The 22,740-nt window shown below is 40.7% G+C and overlaps 2 protein-coding genes across 3 annotated transcripts; one reads left to right on the top strand and one right to left on the bottom strand.

Annotated features, from left to right (window-relative positions):
• Positions 1–124: 124 nt before the first annotated feature.
• LOC131261101 (uncharacterized) lies at positions 125–2,489 on the top strand. 2 transcript variants are annotated; one of them, XM_058263017.1, is made up of 2 exons: positions 125–1,869; positions 1,943–2,489. In XM_058263017.1, the coding sequence occupies exons 1-2, from the start codon at positions 346–348 to the stop codon at positions 2,132–2,134; spliced, it is 1,716 nt and encodes a 571-aa protein (XP_058119000.1). In that variant the 5' UTR covers positions 125–345; the 3' UTR covers positions 2,135–2,489. The 2 variants fall into 2 exon arrangements, with proteins under 2 accessions (XP_058119000.1, XP_058118997.1); XM_058263014.1 differs by having other exon boundaries at positions 1,940–2,489.
• A 547-nt stretch (positions 2,490–3,036) lies between these two features.
• LOC131261102 (H/ACA ribonucleoprotein complex subunit 2-like protein) lies at positions 3,037–4,105 on the bottom strand. The gene is made up of 3 exons (XM_058263018.1): positions 3,784–4,105; positions 3,636–3,708; positions 3,037–3,558 (listed from the first exon to the last, which is right to left on the bottom strand). The coding sequence occupies exons 1-3, from the start codon at positions 3,950–3,952 to the stop codon at positions 3,327–3,329; spliced, it is 474 nt and encodes a 157-aa protein (XP_058119001.1). The 5' UTR covers positions 3,953–4,105; the 3' UTR covers positions 3,037–3,326.
• Positions 4,106–22,740: the final 18,635 nt, after the last annotated feature.

Raw genomic sequence — 22,740 nt, 5'->3', positions numbered from 1 at the left:
TTCACCAAATGTTAATAATTTTTATGGACCATGCACGATTCAACTATTCTTGGCGTAAACAAATCGAAGTCATAATATCCATCGGAATTCTCTACTTCTTTGTCATCGTCGGTCAACCACGGGCGAATGGTTATAGTTTACGTTGTCTGTGCCCGGAATAAATCCTTTTTGGGATTTAGTGCGTTTGCGGTGGCACTAAAATGGCCTATTGGCTAACCGTGCGGGTGCTTTTACGATATTTTTGAATTAAGGTAGATAGTGCCGGTTTGCAAACGATTTTATTTTTGACTCGACCCGGGAAACTATCGTGTTATCGATCGGCTGGTACACCACCATTCGCCAACCATGAGCGATCAAGATGACCCACTGTCGGCGGCATGTCAGCAGCAGCAGCAGCAGCAACAGCAGCAACAGTTGCCGGTACAAACAACACCCCGCAGTTCACTCGGGTCCGGAGCGCTCTCTTATAGCAACTCCTCCATCTCACCCTCGACTAGTTCGAGCAGCTCGCAAGGGTCTGCCAAGTCAGCCGTCAGTGAATGCCTTGGAGCATGGCTCAATTACTTGCAAATCATGAACAATCTCTGTGCGGCCGGATACCGACTGGCGCAAACCATCGCTGCTCTCGAGCCGTGGGCGTACTTCGACCAACCATCCGGAACCGGCGGTCAAGCTGGGACAGGGTCGACTACGGGTGTGAATGTGTCCGGCGCTGCTGGGACCGGTGGGCCGCAGGCACAGCCACCGCCCCAATCGCAGCAGATTCCGCAGTTACCTTTCGTCACCTCACAGATTCCGTCGCATATGGCATTTCAATTCATCACGGCCTGGGATGAGCTTGCGCGGGCTTCCGTTATGGCGACCAGCACGGTTAAATCGCACATCGTTAGTGTGCTTCAGGATTTTAAAACGCAACCTCTAGCCACGGTTGAGCAGGAAAGTGAACTGTTACATATCAAGGAATACAACCAACTCATCCTGCAGGATAACGCACAAACGATGATCAACCTACAGCATCAGTTCTGCGTAGCGTCATGCGATGCTTTCGCTCAGCTTATGTGCTGCTACCAGTGCCAAACGCAGGTTGGCTTTCCACACGATCCCGATTGCCCAATGATGCAGCATCCGATGTCGGCCGCGGCAACAATTGCTCGGACTGGCGGTGGCGGTGGAGGCGTCGAGCAACGTTCGCAAACTCCCTCGCCTCACTTTGGGCTTAAAATGCAGGAAAACGCTCGGCTTTATGACCGTACTGGTTCCATTTCAACGCAAGGGTCCTCCTCTGATCACGGCACGACGGCGTACGAACAAACCCGCGGTCCATCGCCGCACGACATCCGCGGTCCAAGCCCGATCCAGGGTTACCTCGACAACATCCGAGGACCCTTGCCCAACCCGGGCCATCTGTCCGGCATGAAGGCACCGTTCTATCGTGGTTCACGCTCACCGCTCAATTTTCCACTCTTCACACTGAATGGTCAGCGCCGTTGGTCGGAAGCGGCCGCCGGGGAAGTCAACTCCGAGGCGGCTCTCGATCCCGAAAGTCAAATGCGCCGCTGGTCGATGCCGTGGGAAGCGAAGGCGGATAAAACCACGGTACACTGGAACCAAACGCGACTGATGCCGATCTCGAAGCTCGCCGTACCGGCCACTTCCGCCGGATCGGGGCCGGCGGCCAAATCGTCCCTGGGCGATCGAAGCCAAAGCACAACACCCGACTCGACCTGGCACTCGTCGATCACTAGCCAGGATGGGCTGGTGGAAGCGATACAGCTGCTCTCCTGCCGACCAATCCATCGACTGCAACCGATGATGATGATGCCACCGCCAAACATAGGCCCACCGTTCGTCGAAGAACCTTCGGGGGTGGTATGTCTCGATGTAGAAACCATTTTCTCCAATTTTAATTAATTTTTTTAACATTCCCATTTTCCTCTAGCAGCAGCAAGAATCTCAACCGCATAGCATGGCAAACCAGACGGGACTGTACGGCATCTGGACGCAACAGAACCCACCGAGTACCATTCTGCGGCAATCGACTGCCACGATACAGGACCGGATGGGACCGACGCCACTCATGAACTACATTCGCGAGCAGGACTCGTCGATCGACGAGAGTCCCCCGAATAACTGAATATCCCTACTACTAATCATCGTGACGTAGACATCATTCATTATTCATCATGTAATCAATGTACCCCCGCCGTACAAGTACCAAAGCATCATACAACTTCATACCAAAACTCATAGGCGATATTTGAACGAATTTTGTACGTAGAATCGATATGCGGTAGCAATATACTAACCGACTCATCCGACTAAGGCTGGTGTCATTGCTTTACCGCACGATCTTTTGACAGACGAAAATGTATGGGATTTGACAGCTGCAAGGTTCGCACGATTTCTTCGCACGACAAAATCAAAATCATTTGATTTTATCGGATGGACGCATCCGATTTTATCTGTCAACAAAGTTGGACTTTATAAACTCGGAGTTGTGGCTTTCATCTAAGAAAAATAATAAAATTCATTTAATTGCCTTAGAAATTGAAAAATTACAGAAAAATTGGCGGACCTGTCGTCCGACAAAACATCGTACGACAAAGCACTGACACCAGCCTAATCTCAGATCAAAGTAGCCTTCATGTAATGTCAACTAGTTTACACGTTTAGTTTCGTGATTTGTCGCGTTTGCATATTGAATGTACGTAGACAGAAACAAAACAAAACATTATTTAGATGTTGTTCGTTCGAGCTCAGATTCGATTACGAATTGGCTTTAGTCGCAAATGTATCGCAATCTCGTGTAGGTGTTCTCCGCGTAACGATATTAAGTTCAAAAATATTTAAATGTTAGTAGTGTATTCAGTGCTAGGTGCTAAACTTAATTTTAGGAAGGACACGATCACGTTCCCATCGTCCCATTTTTCGGAAGCTTTACCTTCACACGTCATCCAAAAGAGCGAATATTATTTATTGACTATTATGTTATTCAACAAACAGTTTAAAAGAAAAACACATTTCCACACGAAATCGTAAGGGTTTTATACGGCAGGTTTATTATGATTTTAGCGATAGACAAATTTAAGTGTACTCTTTCATCCTTTTGAAAAACTGATCGGTAGCAAATACTAAATAAATTTGGCTGTCTATAAAGAAATGAAAAACTGTTTCCGTTTGATAAAATTCAAATTCTGAATTCATTAGAGAAAATTCTAACTTTGATAAAAGTGATTTCAAACATACGGCTTGAGACGTAATAACTCTAAAATTCTTATCTTAATTCATTCGCATCCACTCATATGGGCTCAGTTGCTTACGTCTACTTACGTAGGCACGGGAAGGGTGGCTAGTTCAACTTTCAGCTTATCATACATGTCCTTATAGTCCGCATGCTCCCTGATCAGCATCGCTACCGTGCCGCGCTTCACTCCCATGGCCGAACCCAGATCCTTGCGGCTCGGCGTGTAGCAGTAGGGAATGTTCTTTTCTTCGCAAACGGCTGGCAGGTGGCACATGATTTCGACTGGCGTCACATCTCCAGCGAAAACAACGATTCTATATAACGGATGAAGGTTAGAAAAAAAATCATGAGTGATTTTATTCGTGGTCAATTTTGCACGTGCGATGCTTACCCGGTTTCTCCTTTGCGCAGACGAACCTGAACATCCTTCAGTCCATTACGTAGGAAGGTCTTTTGTTTCGAGGCTGGAATTCCAAATGCACCGTACCATGAGTTATTAGTTGCCATTTTTCACCACGTTACCGCGTGTTGCTTCTTACCTTTCTCGATGAGCTTGTGGATCTTTTTGGTCAGCTTCTTTGATGCCATCGGATGGGCGATAGCGCTTGCGTTTCGCAGCTTTTCCTCATAGTCGTCCTCGTCTTTCAATACCGACTCATTGGCCGACACTTCACTTGCGTCGGCTTTTTCGATTTTAATCTTACCCATGCTTTCTGTGTCGATTTATTCTTCACAAAACTATCTCTGTATCTATGGTCCGCTGAGACGCCTTGCACGTGTTTGGTAAACCGGGTGTCGATTTATTCTTCACAAAACTATCTCTGTATCTATGGTCCGCTGAGACGCCTTGCACGTGTTTGGTAAACCGGGTTTGGTTTTTGGTTGACCAGCAATTTGACAGATCGCTGTTGTGGACTTGACTGTCATGTTGGTAGCATTGTGTGATGATCAAGATGATTACATACTAAACATTCAGTGTGTAATCATCTTGGTTGTTGTAGGGATCGAAACGTCAAAATTAGTGATGGAGAAACTGAATCTCTACTGGGAATCGAATCTTTTGATTCAAATCCATTCTGAGATCCGGATCTTCGAATCCGAATCCCAATCCGTCATATGATTCGTGCTTACCAAACTTACCTATTTTTCATATTATTTGTTAAAGTTACAATTAGACAAACAATGGTTGAATTGATCCACAGGCTAAATCGATTCTGTGAATGGTCTCCAGGACCATCAGGATCGTTATCGCTCCTAGGGGGAGTTCCTCATTTCAGCATTTCACCCACCACTATGCGCCAATAGTACCTTCCTGCAAGGCAATTTCGAGCAATCGTCCTAAAAACGTCCTAAAATGAAACAAACATCGAGCAGTTTTGTATGGGAAGTAGGACAAAGTAGCACGACTGCTCGAAACGCCCTGCATTTGTTTCACCCCCATACAAAAAAGCAGGACGTTTGTTCCTCGCGTAGGACGTTTTTAAGACGATGTTTTGAGCTGCCTAGCGGGCTTGTCCCACCCCATGGAAAGATCTATTAAGGGGTCTTCTTCTTCTTTTTCTTCTTTCGGTATGCGAGTCGGGGTATATTCTCCTACGCTAAGTTGAACAATTTGTTCCCTTACTCGGGGTCCACACTACAGCGCGACGTCCCGTCACGAAACGCGACGTCGCCTGACAGGCGGCCGAACTCCATACAAAAAAAAAATGTCGCACAAATCGCGCTAGTGTAGAAACAGCGAAAAACGCGACGTCGCGCTAGCTCTTGTCAAATGTCAATTCGAAACGAAAACAAACCGACATCTGGACAAAACGTAAACAAACCGAAACACAAACGCGAAAAAAACGATTAATATTCTCCCCGAAACATCGGATTTTTCGTTGTACTACTTATTTCTAGCCTTCACAAATGTAATTCAGTTATGAAACTCCGTTTTAATTGATATTTTTACCAAAGTTTTTTGGGGTGCCGAAACGTAAACAAACTGCACTCAACAAGTAGGAGATGACGGAGAAATATATACCTCCTACGGTGGGGCAAAATATCGTCGATGGTTGTTTTAGGTGGTTTTCTCAGTGAATTTCAAATGTAGAAGCGACAAACTCACTCAGGGTGCATAAAATACGTAGCTAAACAAATATCATGCATTACTACCTCAAAATTCAACAAAAAATTTTAGCCGAGTTTGCGCCCCAATGTGATACATATTTCCACATAGGGGAAGGTGGGGCAAGACGCGCCGGTGGGGCAAGATGCCCCGGCCTGTTTTACGCTGAATTAAGCCATTTTAAAATAATTTAAGTAATAGAATATGTTCATCAACGTATCTACTACAGCCTATGTAAATTTCACTGCACGAAATAACCATTTCAAAAAGAAAACGAGAAAAAACCAAATTGACTCTAAATGATCTAATATTTTGTCACTTTTATGTAAGGTAAGGCATGCTTTGATATTATATTTTTTAAACACCGAGGCCTTCTTTTACTACCTGATAATGGTATTTAACGAATACCGAAGAGAAACTGTTTTAAAATTCTCAAAATTTTGAATAAATTACATAAAACGGACGATCCTCAGAGTGGGGCAAGATGCGCCGGCCTAGGTGGGGCAAGACGTCCTAGCATTCCAAATGTAAACAATGGGGCAGGACGCACCAGTAAAACAAGAGCAAGTCGCACGGTGCCTCCATTATCAACGCATTGTTGATTTAAATAAGTCTTATATTAAACATGCCATGTGAGTTTCATAAGAAACGAATAGTTTTTAGTTCTTCATATGAAATTTGTGTTAATTTTTTATGATGTTCAACTGTGTTTTCAAACCACAGATCATCTAGATTACAAAACGTCAAATTTTGACTCTGTCAGAAGTGCTACCTGCAAGGTTGATGTAATTGTAAAGGTTGTACTAAGGCGGTTTGTATAAAAGGCAAAAAACAGATCCGTGAAAATATTTAATAATTGTTCGGAATTCAGCAACGAATTTATACCCAAACTGTCTTTTGAATGGTGCACCACAAAATTCAATCCAATGTGGGTTACATGGGCTCAGTATCGGACTGTTTACTAGTGCCTCTGCATAGACTAACCTTTCAACAAGCAACCTTGGTCCATCTCCTGTCTGTTTTGGGCCATCTTGCCCCATGTTTACGTAGTGGCGCGTCCTGCCCCACCGGCTGGGCCATCTTGCCCCACTATTGTCAACGGAGCAAAAATTGAAAGGCCCTTGGAAAATCTTATTTAATATGAAATTGATTAGTTTGATATAGTGTTTGATATTTTTCATACATAAACAAGATGTTTATTTATCTAACTATGAAAATTAGAGACTTTTTAATGAAAGGAATGGAAGAAAATAATGTTTTTCGCTTAAGGGGCGCGTCCTGCCCCACCTTACCTTACTCCCCTACCTCTGTCGCGCTTGGCTTGCGCGATTGTTCTGCCGAAACTGGGCTACTTTTGAAACGGGACGTCGCGCTGCAGTGTGGACCCCGAGTCAGGCGACGTCGCGCTGTAGTGTGGACCCCGAGTATGGAGTTCAGCTCCTGTCAGGCGACGTCGCGCTCAAGGTGTATAAATATAGAAGGTGACTTTATGTCGCTTTGGAAGGGGTGCCATATTTGAGAAGAGTTATGTCAAAAGCCCAATCCTTTTCCGATACCCCCCCTCAAAACCCATCCCAACCAACCTTTTTGACAGCGTCCGTCATACCGTCCGCCTTCCGAACGCTGATGACGGAAGGAAGCTCTTTCTATGGAGGCATCCACGGTGGTTCGGCATGTCATGGCGGCGAGATATGTCAAAAAAATGTGTGTGTAAGTGACGAAAAAAAATGCACTACACCACATACGTGGCGTTGTGTTGTGAGTTTCAGATTTTCTATCCTTTGCATTGTGTGTACAGAAGTGGGACACAGAAGTGTTTATGTACAACTTCTCTTTCACGAAGTAGAATCTTTTTATATGTTTGACGAGGCTGCTGCTGACGAGAAGTTGAACCTTGGACCTGAAAGATAAAGAAAAGTAAGTACTACCATTAGACTAACAGTGCTGTTAAGATGTGAGGTGTTAATCGTGCTATATATATTTACAGGATTGTGCAAGATACATATTGTGCGAAAGCCTCGGGCAGTGAAACAAGTGAACAGGCGTGATCAGTGTCGTGTTCAGTTGCAGCTTCAACAATCTTGCAGGACCATCCGCGGGCATCCACATCAGCTGCAGCGGATGCATGTGCCCGGCGAATGGATTCCATTGCTCTTGTGGACTCAGCAAGTGCCGTGCAGAATTCACCGTTCAGTTGCATCAGTTGCAGCGGGTGCGACTTTCGGATGGATCCCATTGCTATCCGTCGAAGATCGTTTACGTCTGCCTGGTGCTGTTTGGACATCGTGCCATCGTGGACAAATTTAAGTAAATGTATGTATTTTGTAGATAGTTTTCAGATATATTTTATATGAGAGTAATTATATATTTATGATAATTAGTAATAAACAAATATGTGATATCTGGACTGAATAAAGCCACAATAAATTTACCAGAGGAAATGCTCGTTGCACTAGTAAGCTTACCTTAAGAAATGTATGAACAGCTCAAAATGAAATCCGAAAAGAACACATAATTAATCTAATCGAGAACAGGGTACGTATTTCTCTTTTATTTACAACACATACTTAATATATTAAAGTATAAATATATTCACAACTGAAACTGTTAAATTAAAGTATGATGTAAAGGAATGACCGATGCATTCTTTTAATTTTCTAAATTATTTCAATTATTTATTTAACTTAACAGCACGAATAAGACGATCAAAAGTCCAACAATCACGTACAGTATTGACCAAACTGAAAGATTTAAAAACATTGCTTCAGAGCTTTCACTGCAGCTCCTTTACGATTCAGTTGTTTAACCGTTTCACAACCTGACTCGTGCGTGGTTCCACCTTCAGCTCTAGTACGTCGAGCTTTGCCAGATTGTCTCCGATCAACAGGGTTATCTTTTGTTCAATCGGGTCCAGCTCGGTCGCGGTCAATACGGTCGCTTCGGTTATGTTACTTCGCCCAGGTTCATCAACAAGGCATCAGGTCGGACAATGATATTAACCGTATCGCTTGCCGATAGTCCTTGCCCATCGTAGACCGTCAGCTTGAAAACGTACCTTCCCGTGACAATGTCCGTTAACTGAAACCAAGCAACGAGGAATAATATATTAATACGCCCTACAACAAAAGGCAACAAGGATCGTACTATAAGCACTAGCTTTTGGTCACTTCCATCGATGACCGCGCCGGTTGCCAAACTTACCGGTTCCCGTGTCCAGAAGTAGTACTTATCATATAGATACTTATCATATAGATTATCTTAACGCACGAGTACTTATCATATAGATTATCTTAAATGAAATGAAACGTTCTATTTAAGCATACAGAAAACTATCGAAACAGATCAACAGGCACTTTATCTGCGTCACCATACAAATGTATTCACGTTCGTATCGCATATCGTACTACTAATTTATACTTACTAGAAGATTCATAAATGTTGCTAAGTCGGTTCATACTTTTAGCATGCCGCTTGCACAGGCTTCCCGTACGTCGATGCTGGTTGAAAAAAATTCTACGAGATGTTATTGAACAATTTGGACACTTAATATTTTTCTAGCTCACAAAATTAGACTGGTCTGTTTTGTTTCGATAGAAAGAAAATTGGTGTTAACCAACACAATCTCACAATCATTCGTTTGACATTCTCACCGTCCGGCATACCGATCGTCAGTTCTTCTGAACGAGGGCAGTGTGAAAAGGAAAGGTTGTGATTCAGTCGCGGTGAACTCACTCTTGGACACCATGTTGTTCCGGACGCTGTCAAAAAGGTTGGTTGGGATATGAATACCCCAGAAGTGTTATGTCAAGTCATGAAATGTCATTTTACACTGGACGACTTCACCTTCTAATTTATACACCTTGGTAGTTACCGCCATCGAATCCTCGTTCTCGGGGTCCACACTACAGCGCGACGTCGCGTCACAAAACGCGACGTCGCCTGACAGGCGGCCGAACTCTATACAAAAAAAATGTCGCACAAATCGCGCTAGTGTAGAAACAGCGAAAAACGCGACGTCGCGCTAGCTCTTGTCAAATGTCAATTCGAAACTAAAACTAGCCGACAGCTGGACAAAACGTAAACAAACCGAAACACAAACGCAAACAAAACGAGCAATATTCTCCACGAAACATCGGATTTTTCGTTGTACTACTTATTTCTAGCCTTCACAAATGTAATTCAGTTATGAAACTCCGTTTTAATTGATATTTTTACCAAAGTTTTTTCGAGTGCCGAAACGTAAACAAACTGCACTCAACAAGTAGGAGATGACGGAGAAATATATACCTCCTACGGTGGAGCAAAATATCGTCGATGGTTGTTTTAGGTGGTTTTCTCAGTGAATTTCCAATGTAGAAGCGCCAAACTCACTCAGGGTGCATAAAATACGTAGTTAAACAAATATCATGCATTACTACCTCAAAATTCAACAAAAAATTTTAGCCGAGTTTGCGCCCCAATGGGATACATATTTCCACATACTCCCCTACCTCTGTCGCGCTTGGCTTGCGCGATTGTTCTGCCGAAACTGGGCTACTTTTGAAACGCGACGTCGCGCTGCAGTGTGGACCCCGAGGTTCAAATGAATGTCTTGTGAATGTCATTTGAATTTTTCGTATGCAATGTAAATCACTTTTTTCGATAGTCAAATTTAATTTCGTAGCGTCAAACAACCGTAACATATAAAAATAACTTATAAAAACGGTGAAGTTTCTGTTCACGCCACGTCGGTCACGTCGGTCCATCAGTGTCGGTCCGCCAGTGTCGGTCCGCCAGTGTCGGTCCGCCAGTGTCGGTCCGCCAGTGTCGGTCCGCCAGTGTCAGTCCGCCAGTGTCAGTCCGCCAGTGTGCTTAATTTTCATGAACTCTCTTCATTTCTTTCTGTCCACTTCATTTCGTTTTAACGTGTTAATCACAATACACATATTCTTTAATTTCAAAAAGAAAACCTTAGCACTAGCGCTGGAAACGCACAAAGAATGAGACCAAAACAATCGTATGACAGGTTTTACTGAATGTTGGATGGTGGATATTCGTATGCTAACTTGATCATTTGAATCCCTGAAAAATTAGTGTCATAGGATTTCACCAAGAAAATGTCGTCGTATCAAATGACATTTTTTGACGTGACGGTCAAGTGAATGAACGAAATTTGAATGTAGAGCTTCAAGCAGAATGAATGTCAGCAATTGAATGTCATTGAACATCACCGTTTTCAACACTGGTTAGGACACAAAAACTCGTGGTCCGCTTGATTGACTCAAACAGCACGAGATGTGCGGCAGCTAGGATTTGTCTGAGCTCCAGCTCAGCGTCACCACGCGGTCGTGCAGTAACCTTACTTTCCGCTAACTATTTTCAGAAAACCCCGTGCACTGCTATCAATCCGCTCTGATGCACCGCCGAACTGGAACTGATTTAAGGAGTCACATGTACAAATCGGTTCAGTAATTGCAACGAAGCTGGTGGTGGGTAAGTCAAATCCCCAAATCCGTATATCATGTCCAGGGGGTTTTCACGTTGCACGCGAACCTCAAGACGAGACGCGATCGTAGGTACCACATCGACGACACGCCCGTCCTGGAAGTGCTACACGATCTCGACTCGAAAACAGCCAAAGAAATCCCTCCCAAAGTGGACACGATCCAGGATCCGATCTGTTGCTTGGCATCGTCGGAGAGTTTGCTTTTGATCGGCCAGTAGAGTGGCTTCATCTACGAGTACACGCTACCACTTCTGGTGCTGCCCAATCGACACTATCTGCAGACGGGAAGCTACAAGCTGGCGATCAACTGTAACTCGAGCGGTCATGATCGACGTTGACTCTTCGTGTCGACACAACAAGCAACGAACTGGAGCAATCGAGCGGCCACATCGAACGAAAGGATGCGTGGGTCATCTGCTGGACGAAGGACAACCCGCAGCTATTGGCCATCATGGAGAAGACTCGCATATATATCCTGTGTGGGGCCGATCCGGAGGAACCGAGCACCTGCTCCGGCTACATGTGACACTTTGAGGACTCTACTGGACATCATGAAGGGTGGAGGACTTACTGGCGCACGTCGGGATAGCTGAGGCGAAGCAGTTAAACGAGGATAACCCACACCCGCGGCTATGGAGACTGCTGGCGGAGGCATCGCTGAAGAAGCTAGACCTAGAGACGGCCGAAGTGGTGTTCGTGCGATCCAGCAAGTATCAGGGCATGCAGCTCATTAAACCCCTGGTCACAGCTTTGCGCAACCGCATGCGGTTGCGTTTTTTCCCATGGGAGAGATAGGAGCTGTCATGGGCTGTCAACGCAGACGCAAGACCTTGCGGTTTCTGTACTAAAAAATCAAACGAGTTTGATTCTTGCCGCAGACTCTTGCGTGTTTATATGTCAACAGTGAATATTGTTCCTAGCAGACTTTAATGAGGTTGTATGCTCATATAAGTGGTATATTCAAACATTAAAGTATTATTTTTGGCAAAAAACTGTGCTCGTTTGACAGATCAAAAACGCAACCGCATGCGGTTGCGGAAAGCTGTGACCACAGGTTAAGCGCCTCACGAAGGGCTCCAACACTCCAGTTTTCTGAGGCGGAAAAGCTGTACATGGACGTGGATCGACGGGATTGCGCGGTTCGGTTGCGCCAGACGCTGTTTCGTGATTGGTTTCGCACGGCGTAGATGTATCGGATCGGGCCGGGCACATCCGACCAGCAGATGGAGAAGACGTGGCGTAAGATCGGCCACCATCACAGCGCCAAGAAATACTACTAGAAGGCGCACCATATCGAGTTAATACGAATTAATAGATGATTATCGTGATTAAGCTGACAACTTTTGATTTAATTACTCCTAGTAGAAAGAAAACTAACGTTCAAAAGGTAAATAGGGTAAATAAGACACTGGACAACTACTTTACAATGATACTTACTCTGGCTACCTAAAGCGCAGGAACCGATAGGAGGGTTGATAAACTAGAGTCACACTTTACCGTCCTTAGCGCGGGATTAGAAAAGTTGACATTTCGATATATAGATTTTGAATCTTTAAGTAGTTTACCAGATTCCTGTGAACGAAAGAACTCTTCAAAAATAAAGAAACGCAGCTTTCGGATATTTTGATTAAATACTATCAAGCATGTTGTTCATTTGAGGTAGAACATAAATGCGAGTTTATTGCCCAACAAAGTTTCTTGTCCTTACATTAGCATTGCTTTTGCAAAATTTTGGTTATGATTAGATTTTGTTTAACACGATTATATCATTTAACATTTCAACGAATTTAGAAGGTTTATGATTTTAAAACTAACAAATAGATTGAATTGAAAACATCTAACTTTGCGGCCGCATATATTTATATAGACTGATGAACCAAATTCGTTCAGATAGTTCACATCATTTGGGTTTGTCGTTAACTCTCCATCAATTCATCCTATCCAAATTTGATTTAATTTCGTCATAAATTTCATGTTTTGCGTCTAAAGTGGAATATTGCACCCAATCTGTTAAAAATCTATCCATATCCGTCCGCGTTAGTTTTGATTCTCTCAAGCGTTTTGAAAACATCGAAGCCCATTCTTTAACCGAAACAGAATTATTTGCATGCAACTCCTTTCGTATAATATACTCTGCAACGCGAACATTATTCAACAACGCATAATAAAACACATTATGATATTTGGAATCCAGTTGACCGAAGCAGTCAAAAGCGTCTTTCTCCATTAAATAAGTGAATATTTCTAATTTGTTTGAAGCATTTTCACTGTTGCACACGCAGTAGAAGAAAGCGTTCCAGTTATCGTCTTCTTCATTGATTTCCTTCGCATTGAAACCATAATGTTCAATGAGACATTTCGCCAAAGTTAACCAACCCTCCATGCAAGCGATATGCAGAAGATTCCTACCCAATTCTTCTTCTCTGTAGTCCAGTTCTCCAGTTGTTTTCAAGTAATCGCAAATGATCTTTACCGACTTTTCATCAACCAAATGATTTTGCCTAAATTTAAGAATCTTTCCGTAGCTATTGAGGCAAGAGTTTTTTAACTTGTCCATCAACACAGGGATTCGCTTTTCGATAGGAAGATGTTCCTGCAATTTACACTCTCGTTTGAAAATATCCACACCAATTTCTTTATTATTATATGTCGCATACCAAAAGACGCTCTTTCCCTTCGAATCCACTTGACCGAAGCAATAGAAAGGGTCTATCTCCATCAAATAAGTGAAAATTTCCAGTTTGTTTGCAGCATTTTTGCTGTTGCACACGCAGTAGAAGTAAGCGTTCCAGTTGTTGCCTTTTTCATTGATTTCCTTCGCATCGAAACCATAATGTTCAATGAGACGTTTCGCCAAAGTAAACCAACCCTCCATGCAAGCGATGTTCAGAAGATTCCTGTTCGTTTCTTTGTCTCGGTAGTTCAGTTCTCCAGTTGTTTTCAAGTAATCGCAAATGATCTTTACCGACTTTTCATCAACCAAATGATTTTGCTCGAATTTAAGAATCTTATCGCAGCTATTGAGGTTAGCATTTTTTAACTTGTCCATCAACACAGGGATTCGCTGTTCGATAGGAAGATGTTCGTGCAATTTACACTCTCGTTTGAAAAGATCCTCACTAATTTTTTTATTATTATCAGTTGCATACCAAAAGACGCTCTTTCTCTTCGAATCCAGTTGACCGAAGCAATCGAAAGCATCTTTCTCCATCAAATAAGTGAATATTTTCAGTTTGTTTGAAGCATGCTTACTATTGCTCACGCAGTAAAAGAATACGTTCCACTTATCGTCTTTTTCATTGATTTCCTTCGCATCAAAACCATAATGTTCAATGAGACATTTCGCCAAAGTGAATAAACCCTCCATGCAAGCGATATGCAGAAGGTTTCTGTTCGTCATGACGGTTCTGTAGTTCAGTTCTCCAATTGTTTTTAAGTAATCGCAAATGATCTTTACCGACTTTTCATCAACCAAATGATTTTGCTCCAATTTATCAATCTTGCCGTAGCCATTGAGGTTAGCATTTTTCAACTTGTCCATCAACACAGGGATTCGCTCTTCGATAGGAAGATGTTCCTGCAATTTCCACTCTCGTTTGAAAATATACACACCAATTTCATCATTATTACCCGTCGCATACCAAAAGACGCTCTTTCCCTCAGAATCCAGTTGACCGAAGCAGTCGAAAGCATCTTTCTCCATCAAATAAGTGAATATTTTCAGTTTGTTTGAAGCATGCTTACTATTACTCACGCAGTAAAAGAAAGCGTTCCACTTGTTTTCTTTTTTACTGATTTCTTTCACATCGAAACCATAATGTTCAATGAGACATTTCGCCAAAGTGAACCAGCCCTCCATGCAAGCGATATGCAGAAGTGTTCTGCCCCTTTGTTTGTCTCTGTAGTACAGTTCATCTGTAGTTATTTTTAAGTAATCGCAAATGATCTTTACCGACTTTTCATCAACCAAATGATTTTGCTCAAAGTAAAAAATCTTGCCGTAGCCATTGAGGTTAGAATTGTTTAACTCGTCCATCAACACAGGGATTCGCTCTTCGATAAGAAGGTGTTCCTGCAATTTCCACTCTCGTTTGAAAATATCCACACCAATTTCTTCATTATTATGCCTCGCATACCAAAAGACGCTCTTTCTCTTCGAATCCAGTTGATCGAAGCAGTCGAAAGGGTCTTTCTCCATCAAATAAGTGAATATTTTCAGTTTGTTTGCAGCATTTTCACTGTTGCACACGCAGTAGAAGTAAGCGTTCCAGTTGTTGTCTTTTTCATTGATTTCCTTCGCATCGAAACCATAATGTTCAATGAGACATTTCGCCAAAGTTAACCAGCCTTTCTTGCAAGCGATATGCAGAAGATTTTTACCCTCTTCTTCTCCTCTGTATTTCAGTTCTTCAATTGTTTTCAAGTAATCGCAAATGATCTTTACCGACTTTTCATCAACGAAATGATTTTGTTCAAAGTAAAAAATCTTACCGTAGCTATCGAGGTCAGAATTTTGTAACTTTTCCATCAACACAGGGATTCGCTCTTCGATAAGAAGGTGTTCCTGCAATTTCCACTCTCGTTTGAAAATATCCACACCAATTTCTTCATTATTATGCCTCGCATACCAAAAGACTCTCTTTCCCTTCGAATCCAGTTGACCAAAGCAGTCGAAAGGGTCTTTCTCCATCAAATAAGTGAATATTTTCAGTTTGTTTGCAGCATTTTCACTGTTGCACACGCAGTAGAAGTAAGCGTTCCAGTTGCCGTCTTTTTCATTGATTTCCTTCGCATCGAAACCATAATGTTCAATGAGACATTTCGCCAAAGTTAACCAGCCTTTCTTGCAAGCGATATGCAGAAGATTTTTACCCTCTTCTTCTCCTCTGTATTTCAGTTCTTCAATTGTTTTCAAGTAATCGCAAATGATCTTTACCGACTTTTCATCAACGAAATGATTTTGTTCAAAGTAAAAAATCTTACCGTAGCTATCGAGGCGAGAATTTCTTAACTTGTCCATCAACACAGGGATTCGCTCTTCGATAGGAAGATGTTCGTGCGATTTCCACTCTCGTTTGAAAATATCCACACCAATTTCTTCATTATTATGCCTCGCATACCAAAAGACGCTCTTTCCCTTCGAATCCACTTGACCGAAGCAGTCGAAAGGGTCTTTCTCCATCAAATAAGTGAATATTTTCAGTTTGTTTGCAGCATTTTCACTGTTGCACACGCAGTAGAAGTAAGCATTCCAGTTATCGTCTTTTTCATTGATTTCCTTCGCATCAAAACCATAATGTTCAATGAGACATTTCGCCAAAGTTAACCAACCCATCCAGCAAGCGATATTCAGAAGATTCCGGCCCTTTTCATTGCTTTTCCAGTTCAGTTCTCCAATTGTTTTCAAGTAATTGCAAATGATCTTTACCGACTTTTCTTCAACCAAATGGTTTTGCTCAAATTTATCAATCTTGCCGTAGCTATTGAGGTTAGCATTTTTCAACTTGTCCATCAACACAGGGATTCGCTCTTCGATAGGAAGATGTTCGTGCGATTTCCACTCTCGTTTGAAAATATCCACACCAATTTCATCATTATTATGCCTCGCATACCAAAAGACGCTCTTTCCCCACGAATTCAGTTGACCGAAGCAGTCGAAAGGGTCTTTCTCCATCAAATAAGTGAATATTTCCAGTTTGTTTGCAGCATTTTCACTGTTGCCCACGCAGTAGAAGAAAGCGTTCTGGTTGTTTTCTTTTTTATTGATTTCCTTCGCATCAAAACCATAATGTTGAATGAGACATTTCGCCAAAGTGAACCAACCCTCCATGCAAGCGATTTGGAGAAGATTTATGTTCCATGTATTGCATTTCCAGTCCAGTTCTCCAGTTGTTTTCAAGTAATCGCAAATGATCTTAACCGACTTTTCATCAACCAAATGATTTTGTTCAAATTTACGAATCTTGCCGCAGCTATTTAGGTTAGAATTTTTTAACTTGTCCATCAACACAGGGATTCGCTCTTCGATAGGAAGATGTTCCTGCAATTTACACTCTCGTTTGAAAAGATCCTCACTAATTTTTTTATTATTATCAGTTGCATACCAAAAGACGCTCTTTCTCTTCGAATCCAGTTGACCGAAGCAGTTGAAAGGGTCTTTCTCCATCAAATAAGTGAAAATATCGAGTTTCTTTGAAGCATTTTCACTGTTGCACACGCAGTAGAAGAAAGCGTTCCAGTTGTCATCTTTTTCATTGATTTCCTTCGCTTCGAAACCATAATGTTCAATGAGACATTTCGCCAAAGTTAACCAACCCTCCTTGCAAGCGAAATGCAGAAGATTCCTACCCGTTTCTTCGTCTCTGTAGTCCAGTTCTCCAGTTGTTTTCAAGTAATCGCAAATGATCTTTACCGACTTTTCATCAACCAAATGATTTTGTTCAAATTTACGAATCTTGCCGCAGCTATTTAGGTTAGAATTTTTTAACTTGTCCATCAACACAGGGATTCGCTCTTCGATAGGAAGATGTTCCAGCAATTTCCACTTTCGTTTGAAAATATCATCACCAATTTTTTTATTTTCATTCATCGCATACCCAAAAACACTCGTTTTCTTCGAATCCAGTTGACCGAAGCAGTCGAAAGGGTATTTCTCCATCAAATAAGTGAATATTTTCAGTTTGTTTGCCGCATTTTCCCAGTTGCACACGCAGTAGAAGTAAGCGTTCCAGTTGTTGTTTTTTTCATTCATTTTCTTTGGATCAAAACCATAATGTTCAATGAGACATTTCGCCAAAGTTAGCCAGCCTTTGATGCAAGCGATATGCAGAAGATTCCGACCCGTTTCTTCTTCTCGGTAGTCCAATTTTCCAGTTGTTTTCAAGTAATCACAAATGATTTTTACTGATTTTTCATCAACCAAATGATTTCGCTCGAATTGAAGAATCTTATCGTAGGTATTGAGGCCAGAATATTTCAACTTTTCCATCAACACAGGGATTCGTTTCTTGATAGGAAGATGTTCCTGCAATTTACACTCTCGTTTGAAAAGATCCTCACTAATTTTTTTATTATTATCAGTTACATACCAAAAGACGCTCTTTCCCTTCGAATCCAGTTGACCGAAGCAGTCGAAAGGATCTTTCTCCATCAAATAAGTGAGTATTTTCAATTCTTTTGAAGCATTTTTGCTTTTGCACACGCAGTAAAAGAAAGCGTTCCATTTGTTTTCTTTTTTATTGATTTTCTTAACATCAAAACCATAATGTTCAATGAGACATTTAGCCAAAACTAACCATCCTTCTATAATGGCAATATGTAAAAGATTCCTACCATTTTCATCGTGGTATTGAAGTTCCTCGATTGATTTCATAGTGTCACAAATCAATTTATATGTTGTTTCATATTTAAAATGTAGACCTTGAAGATATTCTAACATGTTCGTTGCATTGAAGCCTGATGCTTTGAGTGATTTTATCAAATCAGTAATCTGATCTGAGTGCAAATACTTCAACTGTTCGTCAAATCTTCTTTGAATGATGAAATTGGAAATCCTCCTATTGTTCTTAGCTGCATAATAAAAAACACTCTTTCCTTTCGCATCCAGTTCACTAAAACAATCCACAGGATCTTTCTCTAGCATATGAACGAAGATATTTTTGTTGTTATTATCATCATCATTATAATCATCATCATCATCATCATCATCATCATCATCATCATCATCATCATCATCATCATCATCATCATCATCATCATCATCATCATCATCATCATCATCATCATCATCATCATCATCATCATCATCATCATCATCATTATCATTATCATCATCATCATCATCACCACCATCATCATCATCACCACCATCATCATCATCACCACCACCATCATCATCATCATTATCATCATCATCATCATCATAATCATCATCATCATCATCATCATCATCACCACCACCACCATCATCATCATCACCACCACCATCATCATCATCATCACCACCATCATCCCGTACGTTGTGATCACCCCTTTCGAAACTTGTTACGCAGTAGAAGAAAGCGTTCCAATTGTTTTCCCATGTATTTATCTCCTTTGGTTGGAAACCGTAATGTGCCATGAGACATTTTACCAAATTTGAATCACCGTAATCTACCGCAAACTGTAACAAATTTCTACCTTTTTCATCAGTGTTAGTAAGATCTATGCAGTTATCGAGAAGAAAATGATAGGACCTTAGGCAACGCCATTTAATTTTACAGTTTGGGTAAATTTTCCTAATAAAACGATTATGTAGATTTGTTTTTGATTTGTGCAATAAATATTCGACTGCGGATGCATTATCAAGGTGCAATGCTCGTAAAATCAAAAACTCCGTACCACTATCAATACCGGTATTGTCTCTTATTTCAAACTTTTTAGGAAAAATTTCCATAATATTGCGTTGCGATGAAAATCCTCTCTTCCATTCTTCAGATTGACCAACAGCATCGTCGCGGCAAGCGATTTTATGCCTATTGCAATATTCGTGGAAAAGAGATTTGAACTTCTGTTCATCATTTTGCAAGTATGCTAGCAATTCCCACAACTCCCGTTCATAATTGTCTTCTATCACTTCCAAATACTGTCGATGATCTGTGATCAAATACTGAAGAACATTAATCGAACGATATTTGAATGCTAACTTGAAATGGTATTCATTAGACCGTTTGAGTTTAAAATCATCTGAATTTTCAATGATAATTTTGAACATTACAGAATCGATTATGATACAAAACTCTAAAATTGGTATATCGCTGGCGCAGTCTTCCATTACTTTTATATGGTTTAGTCTTTTATTTAACTTTTCACCTATTACCCCGCCGCTAAAAACATCAATCGGTATCTTTAAATTAAATATTTTGTATGATCCTAAATTCTTCACTAATTTCGTGAAAAACGTTTCAAACTTAGCTGCGTAGTTTCTTTCTGTGAAGAATTCAATGATCAACACTTTAACCACGTTGAAATGATCTTCTGTAGAATATCTAGATAACATTTCAGGAGTATCGATGGAACCTCCTTTGTTTAATAATGTAAGCATCCATTGTCTATCTTGACCGTCAGCGATATATGCATAATCCAATGGAAACCATTCGAAATATGCGTCTTGTATATTCGCGCTATTTTCATCAACGCTTTGCAATAAGAAATCAGCACAATTTCTACTGGCTTTAGATGTAAAGGAAGGAAGTAAACATAATAAATGCAACGGAGTTCTTCCCCAATCGTCCCTTGCAGTAATTAAGTTTGGATTTTCAGTTAGGATGCTATCAATTTTTCCCTTTGAACCATCAAGAACTGCCATATGAAGTAAACTTTTCCTACAAATCATTCTATCTAAAAATTGTCTTATTTCATTTATGTCCTCAGTCTCATAAATTTTACATTTCAGGAAGTCCTTAACACCGGTAACATTTTGATTCGAATAAAACCAGAGAGCAGAAAAGTATTCTGCAAATAACCGGTGATTGAAGATCGGTGTGGTATTTACAACTCCTTCAATTAGACCCAATTTTTCTGAACCATTCTTAACATTTTTCATATACCGGAGTGCAGTGTTTTGCATTTCTTCCTTCAATAATTCCTTTATATCATCTTTGGACAAAATTGTGTACAAAGCCAAGAGTGAGTGGGTTTCTTTGACCTTTTCTAGATATTGTTCTGCATCATTCATTGCCTTGACCGTTTTGGAACTAGCAATAGTTGAACCGGTTTTTTCAGTGTTCACGATGTTAAGCTTCTTTTCAACAAAACTTTCTACCATACTGAGAGGTTCAAAAATATTCTCACAATCTATTATAATTTGTTTGGAAATTGTTTCATCTTCTACGTTTATATACTTGTTCACCATGGGCATCACTAGCTCCACTCCCATCGATAAAAACAGAGGGATTTCCATAAGGTTTCCCAGGAGCTTTGTTAAAATTGCAAAAACAACACGACGTGTCATTGCTTGTTTTGCAGCGTCTGATGATTTCTGTTCATCAAAGTGCTTTAAGAGATATCGACCAATAAAAGAAAGTTGATCTGCTCTGTAAAATTTCACTAAGCGGTAGCATGTGCAACTCTTCAATGTGGTTTCTACTTCTTCTCTCAAACCATACGGACGACTAGAAAGGTACACCTTACGAATTCCATCAAAGGTTTCAAGCGTGGATAATAATTTAAGCACCACCGTCTTGTAATGTGGCGCGATTTCGTCAAACCCATCCATTAAAATGACGATTAGTTTGCTGTTGAATTTATGTACAAATATTCGGATCAGTAGTAATTCCTCAGATGATACGGTTTCCATTTTGTTTTTGTCCAGCTTCAAACAACCGTTCGAAAAATCAAGTGCTTCCGCAATTGACTGAGCATTATTGGATTTCTCATTTGAATCCATTAGAAACATGTTATCGACAAACCAAGCTAAGTAAACAAGCTGAAAAAGAAATCTGATCGTGATCAGTTCATCCATAGTTTCACATTCTTTTTTGATTTTAAATTGATCGAATACCGTGCAATATTCGTTTAGATTGAACTTAATAATCCACCATGACGGACTCCTATCCTGCAGATACGTAGCTAACCAAGTCAGGTAGAATGATTTCCCAGATCCGGCTTCGTTGAAAATTACATGCACTTTCTGATCATTTTTATTGGACTGTACTTGGTTCTGAGTGTTTCCATCAACACCGGGTGGATGTGTGTATTTACTGTTTCTATGCAACCGAATTTCGTCAAACATTTCGTTGTTATGATCCAAAAATGTTTTATAAGTGATTTTATCCCCAGCTTCACTGTCAGGAAATAGTTTGGTAAGAGTTGTACCTTGTTCTCTAGCATTCCAAAAGCTCCAACTGTAAGTTTCCCGTGATTCGTTTTCATCACATCGCTCCCATTTTCTATTAATGAATAATTCTTTAATTTTCTCATAACTATCCTTCAACTTGTTATATTTTATACCTGTCCCACTGGAAAGTTGTAGGACATCTGAAACAAAATTAAGTTTATCTTCGTCATGTAAAAGCTCACTGGTTGATGTTCTGGTTCCAAAGAAATGTATGCTGTTGGTTTGATTGATTATTGTTTTTCTGCTGTCGTCCGTTAGATCTCGGACAAAAAGATCGCTTTCAATCTCTGTAGCATTATTAGTTTGGTCAATAAGTATAATCTTTTTGAAAGTTTTATGTTTGTTTTCTGATATTCCTTCATCCCACAATTCAAAATATTTAGCAATATCGGGATTCTGTTTGCATTCAACCACCAAAATAAGCGGAAAAGTAATATCCATGAAGACTTTCATTATTTCTTCTTTTGATGCGTTAAACTGTCCGTCTTCAAAAAATAAATAGGTCAGATTAGACTTGCATAATTCTAAAGTATCATATACAACCCACGAAGGTTCGTTGCTTTTCAAAATATCCACTTCATGCCCACCATTGCTAGGCTTAGAGAGCCTCAGAGCGAGTTTTTCGTACAATCTTCTCTCCTTTAATATTTCCGTCTTGCATTCAAGTTTATCTTTTTGTATATTTCTACAATAATCTTGTGACATGCCTTCATAGTGAAAAAACTTTAACGATGTCTTAAAATATTCAAAAAACTCATTAATATCTTGTTCTTTCAAAGGATTGCTTCCTTTATCTTTCATCCATTCCAATATGCAGTTCGAGAGACGGTCACGCGCAAACTCAGATGCAATAGTCTCTTGTGTATCCTTTAGTAAATAACCGGATTTCTTTAGCTCATCCTCAATTAGTTCAGATAACTCCGACTCGTTCAATGTATTTGCAGCAATTATAAATGAATTGATAAAGTTCTCTATATGCGATTCTTCTATCTTTTTAGGTAGAATAGTTTCGTTGGTTTTTGTTCCCT

Source organism: Anopheles coustani, chromosome 3 (assembly GCF_943734705.1).
Source record: "Anopheles coustani chromosome 3, idAnoCousDA_361_x.2, whole genome shotgun sequence".
Lineage (NCBI taxonomy): Eukaryota > Metazoa > Arthropoda > Insecta > Diptera > Culicidae > Anopheles > Anopheles coustani.
This window is presented reverse-complemented; position numbering and strand designations above follow the sequence as displayed.

Coding starts and splice junctions, on each gene's coding strand:
- LOC131261101 (XM_058263014.1), top strand. CDS start 346: ATGAGCGATCAAGATGACCCACTGTCGGCGGCATGTCAGCAGCAGCAG. Junction 1,870..1,939: donor TCGAAGAACCTTCGGGGGTG/GTATGTCTCGAT, acceptor ATTTTCCTCTAG/CAGCAGCAAGAATCTCAACC.
- LOC131261102 (XM_058263018.1), bottom strand. CDS start 3,952: ATGGGTAAGATTAAAATCGAAAAAGCCGACGCAAGTGAAGTGTCGGCC. Junction 3,709..3,783: donor CCACAAGCTCATCGAGAAAG/GTAAGAAGCAAC, acceptor TTGGAATTCCAG/CCTCGAAACAAAAGACCTTC. Junction 3,559..3,635: donor CTGCGCAAAGGAGAAACCGG/GTAAGCATCGCA, acceptor TCCGTTATATAG/AATCGTTGTTTTCGCTGGAG.